The sequence below is a fragment of the Montipora capricornis genome, chromosome 12 (assembly GCF_036669925.1).
Source record: "Montipora capricornis isolate CH-2021 chromosome 12, ASM3666992v2, whole genome shotgun sequence".
Classification (NCBI taxonomy): domain Eukaryota; kingdom Metazoa; phylum Cnidaria; class Anthozoa; order Scleractinia; family Acroporidae; genus Montipora; species Montipora capricornis.
The window spans coordinates 6,610,166-6,617,665 of record NC_090894.1 but is presented as its reverse complement, the minus strand read 5'-3'; the positions used below and the strand labels follow the sequence as shown (position 1 = coordinate 6,617,665).

At 36.3% G+C, this 7,500-nt stretch overlaps 2 protein-coding genes across 3 annotated transcripts in view; one reads left to right on the top strand and one right to left on the bottom strand.

The window, feature by feature from the left end:
- LOC138026963 (cylicin-1-like) overlaps window positions 1–588 on the bottom strand; it is a 23,276-nt gene extending 22,688 nt beyond the window's left edge. For both annotated transcript variants that reach the window (XM_068874444.1, XM_068874445.1), the window contains exon 1: window positions 448–588. In XM_068874444.1, the coding sequence (XP_068730545.1) occupies window positions 448–471 (24 nt within the window). In that variant the 5' untranslated portion in view covers window positions 472–588. The remainder of the gene's footprint in view (window positions 1–447) is intronic.
- Window positions 589–702: 114 nt separating this feature from the next.
- LOC138027578 (ras-related protein Rab-13-like) overlaps window positions 703–7,500 on the top strand; it is a 10,787-nt gene continuing 3,989 nt past the window's right edge. The window contains exons 1-5 of the mRNA XM_068875118.1: window positions 703–922; window positions 1,038–1,098; window positions 4,153–4,213; window positions 5,406–5,483; window positions 5,719–5,808. Of these exons, the coding sequence (XP_068731219.1) occupies window positions 799–922; window positions 1,038–1,098; window positions 4,153–4,213; window positions 5,406–5,483; window positions 5,719–5,808 (414 nt within the window). The 5' untranslated portion in view covers window positions 703–798. The remainder of the gene's footprint in view (window positions 923–1,037; window positions 1,099–4,152; window positions 4,214–5,405; window positions 5,484–5,718; window positions 5,809–7,500) is intronic.

Here is a 7,500-nt window from a genome sequence, read left to right as displayed (position 1 = left end):
TTTCCTAGGGAGTCTGCAGTCTGCAAATGTCACGCACCGCCCGATGTGTACCAGGTTTGATTTTCCTAGTACAATATGAGCAGTTCCTCTTTGCCATACATGTCCAATATTAACCCATTCAATCAATGCAGGCTTAAAGCGGTCCCAAGGGAGGAGTAAATACAGAGTAAAATCTATAAGTCGTATACATGGAGAATAAAATTCAATGCAGTATATATAGGAAAGATATCGTTGACGTCACCTATTGTCATTAATGCGCCAACCAGAGCCTCATTGGCTGTCGAAAGAAAGGGTTTTTTTTTTGTTCCTGCGGTTGGCATATTTGAATAACAAAAGTAATGTTTGTAAAGAGATATCTTTCCTATTGAAAAGAAAACAGTTTGCCATAATACGTTCACTTCACTCGATTGGTGATCGATACAGGAGAAACACATCTAAAGGCCTTACATTTGCAAATATCGTTTTCTTCATAATTCTTCATCGCAGTGACAAACAAGAAGGAATACGAGGCAAATTCTTGGTGTTGTTGTCAAGACAGACCGCCATCTCCCCATCTTGGAAAATTGGCGGGCAATAACTGATGAAGTCTGGGTAGAGATTGGGAAGGTTGGGAACTGGCGACTAAAACACAGGAAAAAAGACTGGGTCTCAATAACTTTAAAAATGGCGCCCATGAAGGAAGTTCATTAGCATTTCTTGGATGAATAATTAATTTCAAGTTGCCAAGCATACGGCAGGCGTATTGCGGACGTGTTCCTTTTAAATGGTTGATTGCCCGTACAATTACGTACCAAAATAATGGCTAAAAGTTACGATTACTTGTTCAAAATTTTACTGATCGGTGATTCAGGGGTCGGGAAGACATGTATTCTGTGCCGGTTTGCAAACAACGAATTTAATAGATCGCACATATCCACGATAGGTGAGCTCATAAGGAAATCTTCATTCTTGGCTCCAACATTGTTGGTATCCAGCGGGTTTCATTAGATACCTGCGTTTTTGTTTTTGTTGTTGAATATGCCTTTCTTCTTTTGCAGGAATCGATTTTAAAATGAAGACAATAGTTGTCGGAGGCAAAAGGATTAGAGTTCAAATGTGGTAAGTCTTGTTTTTTCTCTTCGTGAATTGCGCTTCTTGTCGCATATTTGTTTGGCTGGTTTCCGGTAAGTCGTCGCTGTAGAATCGGGAACGAGTGGCTTCTTATTAAAGTTTAATATGTTTTCTTGGGTATCATTCATTTAGCAATTTCTACAGAAAAAAAGATAATTAATGCGAATTCGAAAGTTAAGTCTGCTATCATAAACTCCTCTTCTCTGTCGAAAACGTAATGGAACGAAACTGTACACTACAATCTGTACAGAAACGCTTTGAATATATAGTTTCTTCTGGCTCGTTCTAATTAATATTCTCCCGGTACGCGCGGCGGGAACAAATCTGGATTTCGAGATTGTGCCAAAAACAAAAAGTAATTGACCTATTTAAAACATCTCAGGGACGTTTTTACTTTGTTTTTAATCTCTTAAGCGTACAATCAATATCATTTTTAGCAATACATTCAAGGTGACGTAAAGGTATCAAATTTTTGGCTGGCACCTTCGAGTAATAACCGACGTGTACATTACACACGAGTTGCGTGTTGGTAAATTATTGTCTTCCTCTTCTTGAGATTTTTTGATCATCCGTTGTAGCGGAAGAAGTTAATTCTAGCTAATAGTCAAATAAAGCACACCTACGAATTTTAACAAATTAAAGTTCCTGTTTCAATATTTGACACTCATATTCAAAGACGATATCGAGCGATAATAGAGATAAGGCCCTCGCTGTCTTTATAATATATTTTTTTCATCTCCAGGCCAAGTACACTACAATTCGATATTATCAATTAAACTTAACGTAGCGAAAAGTTTGCGGTAAATTTAAACATTTCGCTACGTTTTTAGGTACGAGCCTTTTTTGTCATTGTGCAATTTTGGTGCCTTCCGTATCAGTTGAAATATTTTTTCCTTAGAGGACATGGCCGAAAATAGCACTATTTGCTACCTCGAAGAAGGTCAAATATTTCTCTGGCAGAAGATCATCTGTTTTTAGATCTTTACTGTATTTCCGAGTGTTGACCCTGGAATACACCGAATCATCTATAAAAAGAGGATATGAAAATTCTTCAATGACATTTTTTTCCTTTGGCAAAGTCAACAAATGCCACCAGGCATCTATAGTGCTGCGTGTTTTTGCCGTGGGCAAAATAGTTTTCTCAAATAAATCTTTTTAGAATGATTCAAATTAGGATTATAAATGTATTTAACTTATAGTTTTCTTCTTTTCTTCGGTTTAAACCCTCCTAATTCTAGAAAGTATCTGCTCCTCTTTCAAAGGAAGCAACGTGTAGTGGAAAAACTTTCACAAGCATGTTCTCTGAGTATCTAATTTATATCTTTAATTAAATTTGTTCTTTAATCTTTCTTTCAACTTTTGACTGAAAATCTTGCTTACTCAAAAGAAAAAAAAAACATTGTATCTAATCGTTCATGTTATGGATGTCTTTTATTCCTGTTCTTTGTATTTGAATAGCCAATATTATCTGCAGCGTGTCTAAAACCATTTTTTTTTTAAGCCATTGACACCTCAAACGCCGTAAAATCATCTGGCATTAGACAGAGTAAAATCTGTGAAGTCTCATTCCCAGGGTCGCCTTTCACATACCGGACTAAAATGGCAGAGGACAAAAGAACCATTGTTATTTGATTAGGCCTTGCTAATTAGAAATTGTTATGTTCGCTTTGTTTCTTGTTTTATGGACATTAATTATTTTAGATCCGGTATATGAAAGACCAGCCCACTCCCAGGAGTCAATTCGCTAATTAATGGAAGGGAAAACTGTCTTCTCATATCACTTAAATGGAAGGGGGTACCTGGGGTACTCCAGGGGCTAGCCAGCCAGTCCCCAGATAGAATTACCCCCATGGCAGGCAAATCCCTTCAACTCTACTCATTTGTGAGCCCCCATTCCAGGCACCCATCAATTGACACTGATTAGATCAGTAGATCTAGAAGGGAAACAAGAGGGTGGGGGTGGGGGAATGCTGAAAACAAGTGCTACAGATTGCTCAGGACTGCTGAGCTCAGCAAGAGAGTCGACCACTACAATATGCTCAAGAACACAAAGATCCAGCCACAACAATAACAACCATGCACTTACGAGACTGACTGATGACCTGAGAGATTCCCACTAAGCTCGTGGGGGCAAATTTTTTTAAAGTAACATTTAACTAAATTATAAGGAGAACTCTTTTGAGTGCTTTTTTTTTTTACTTCCCATCACAACTTGCACTCCCATGTCTGGCCAGTAAAGTAGTTGTTGGTGGATACAAAAGGATGTTAATTATCCTTACATGTAACTAATTTTCACTAAGACTTTTAAACTTATCACTTAGACCGCAAGGCCCACCTTTAACCAATAGGCTTTTCAACCGCTTGTTTTTATTATGCAAATTCGCATTGCTTATCTAGCAATCTAATTGGACGAATTTCAGCTTTGGTGGAATTTTTTAATATATGAAGATTACCTGTTATAGGTGGGCCTTTAACACTTGGCACTTTAGACTTAGAATTAAACTATCCAAAACCCTGGTTCAGATATTTGAAAGCCCAAGACTCTCCAATATTGCATTGAATAACTTCTGCCTATACACTGATTTTTTTTAGTAAAGTCAGTCGATAGTTAAAGGGGTAGGTCACACAATTTTAGGCAATTTCAGCACTGATTGAATGGTCATAGAATTACCTAAAATATCAAAATAACTGTTCAAAACTATAGAAGAACTCTAACAAAACACAGGGAAGCCAAGAAGGGACATGGATGGACAAAACTGGAGAGGATTGAAATGGATTGAATTTGGGCAAATTTGAAAAACGTCGGCCCACCTTTTTTCAAATTTATATCAGTCGATATCAAAATGTCATTTGCACAGCTGGGAAATCATTCTCAGTTGTTATGTGGCCATGATTTTGCAAATAAAAGAGTCTTGCTCTGCCAATTTGATGTTTAGAGCTCATAATTAACAAAATTTAACAAAATTACCTAAAACAGCGTGACCTAGCCCCTTTAATGTTAGAACATGTGATGATTATTAAATTGTATTTCATTTCACTCAGGGATACAGCTGGTCAAGAAAGATATGAAACAATCACTACACAATACTACAGACGAGCACAGGTACTTCACTAAGAAGTTATAAAAAAAATGCAGTTTTTGATCCTTATGTCAAATTTGTGAAAACAATACCTGGCTACTAAGATCTCAATGTGCTTATTTTGACCATAATTCAAATATTCAAAGACAACCGAGCCTTTGTAAGGTAAGGGTCCAGCCAATTTGCAAACCAAGCAAGTCATGTAAGCAACATGTGCACTGATAGGGCAATGTTAAATCAGTTTTTCTCAAACTAAGAATGTTAAGTCTAAGTTAATCCTAAGGGGAAATTAGGGTTAGGTTTGCTAGGGTTGATTTTGGCCATCATTATTAATTTTTAGCTATTTATTTTACGGCTTGCTGGCTTGCTTTACAACCTGCAAGGCATGTGGAGAATAAGTGGAATGCAAACTAAGTCATGTTTAGGATAAGGTAATTCGCACACGAGCTGTAGGGGCCGCTTACAACATAGCTTATCCTAGTTTCAGTATTGATACTCCTTCCTGAATGGGATACTAGTCCATCATCACAAGGTTGCCTCCATTTATATATAAGCCAGTACCCATGTATCCATAGCCAAGTTTCTTGTCCAAGGAAACAACAGGTTACAGAGCTAGGCTTCAAACCAATAATTCATCCCTGAGGTTAAGAGTTGGAAGCACTGACCATTACACCACTGTAAAAGCTCAGGTTTTGTTAGTTTTAGCTGCTTAGAAAACAATTTTTGGTACCAGTAGCAACCTTGCATATTATCCAATAATAATATTGTCACTTAGTCACAAGAGAAAAGAAACTGTGTTCAATTAATTCAATGAACCCTAAATGACTTAAACCAGTACTGCACAACATTTAGAACTCAGGGGTTGAATAAAATTTGAAACTGGCAGCTGGTTTGAGAAGAGTTGGCGACTTGTCACTATATTCCGACTCATGGTCAAAGTGAATTTTAATATCAGATTTGAAAGAATCTGTCTTTAATTACTTCAATGTAGGGAAAAAAGTTGCCAAATTATATGATTGAAGTACTTAGCTGACACTTTTTGTTGGCTGTCAGTACTAATACTGAAACCAATGAGGACTCTTTTTAGGATTCCATTGCTTTTTCCTTGAATTCATATTTAATGTTTTTTCTGTAGGCAGATGATCTTGGTCGAGGCATTGATGTGATTGGATATGTTACCTTGTATTTAAAACAAAAATTTGCTTGCTTTCTCAGGGAATAATCTTAGTGTATGATATCACAAGACAGGAAACATTCCAGAACATTAGAAAATGGCTCAGATATGTTGATGAGGTAAGTGGTGCACGGAATTTTAAATCATTAGACCTGTTCAAGAAATAAAAGAATAAAATTTGGCCAACCAGCTTTCACGGTAAATTACTGATACTGGTAAATCATAATTAATGATTGTTATTATTAAAATATTTATAATAAATTATTAATCATCAATATATTGAAACAATAATTATAAATGTTACATGCTTTTTAAGTAATAATTTAATGAAAAAACTTTTATTTTGAAATTCAGCATGCAAACAACAATGTTCAAAGATTACTACTAGCAAACAAATGTGATGCTGAAGATGATAGAACAGTGTGGAAAGACCAAGGCGCCAGGGTTGGTATCACAAATAACTTGTCTATCAGCTGAACCATTCAAGTTGTTGGGCCTGTCAAACTTTTTGTTCACATCGTGATTGCAATAAATTTAATTAAAAGTGATTTATTTTAATTATGGTAAAGCTTGTTATGGTGCATTCTAGTAAATGCACCGAGTGAGAGCATTTTAACTCACTTTTTTAATCAGTCATATCATTGATGTCAAAGCTCACAGCATGATGGATATCCACCTTAGACTTGGTTTCTCTTGTCTAAGAGAATATATGTTTAAAATTAACCGTTGTGCATCGCCTATTTACGAGTGGGGCCTTGAATCTGAATCGGTGAAACACTTCTTTTTGGTTTGCCCCAGGTATGCCGCTCAACGTAATGCCTTCCTTGCCTCTGCTGCTAGTATTTCATTGAGCAGTGATTCTAGGAAAATTAATTTATTGTACGGCGTTAAATCTGTAAATTATGATATCAACTGTGCTTTATTTCGTGAAGTCCAGAGTTTTATAATCAATACTAATCGCTTTTCGATTGCCACTGTTTGACTGTTGAATTAATATATTTCTAGTCATGTAGCTTTTAATTAGTACAAATTGCTTTTCGTTGGCCACTGTCTGTTTGTTAAATTAATATACCTTTAGTGGTGTCAATTTTGTTGTTGTAATCTTGTGTGTTGTGTGTCTGTGTGTTTTGAGTGTTAGCCTGATTACTGTATTCTTGTGAGCCCCCTTGATAAGCCAAGGTGCTTTTGGGGCAAACAATGGTTAATATGTTTAAATAAATATTGTTCTAATTATATCAATATTATTCCTGTGTTTGAACTTCAAAGGAAAGATTAAGATGAGCTGTCCAATTAAGGCAGATTAAAATTTGCAATGTGTTTTTGTTAATCCCTTGGAAAAAAGTCATGGATACAGGATGGATACTAAACACAGGTCACAGCTTATTGTTCTTCCAATACAGAAAGTACCCTGAACATTCATTAAAGCTAACCTTTAAGGCCTAATTAGGCCTAAACAAAAGGTTTTTGGCTTAGTGTTAGCATTGGTAAATGGTTAGAGTTGTATCTGTGTAATTTGGTAAAACAATGAGACCTGTTTCTTGTGACCTGTGTTTTGTACCTGCCCTCATGGATACTGAAATGCCATTGTGCTCAAGAACAAATCACTGACTCAAATGTTGGTGGTTGATGAGAGCAGGAAAGCAGAGTACTCACTGGAGAAAATTACCTTCTAGTGAGAGCAGAGTGGAGAACCAGCAAAGTTCTGTTCATTTATGTCTAGGGTTCAACCATAATGAGGTGCACACCATTTGTGATAACTGTCACAATGTCTCCCCTATTTTATTAATAATGTATCGTGTATGTCCAGCAAAACTGGCAACCATGCAGAAGACATTGTATTCCTCACCCTGCTTTTTATAATAAGTATAAATATATATGTAAGCAATTAAATGTTTTTGAACTAGTCCGACTCCAGAAATTCATCTTTATTCACAGCTCTGGTTTAACCATCGAGCACTTTTATAGCAGATGAAGTCTTCAGTTTTTCCACCGGCAGTCATATATAATAAATTATGTATTTTGTAAGCCACACCCCAGGTAGATAGCCAACATTTAGACCCAAAAGGAACTTTGTGTTGTCTTTCTGTATCCCTTGTTGCAAGGCTGGATGTGTGACAAAGTTACAATATTATTATT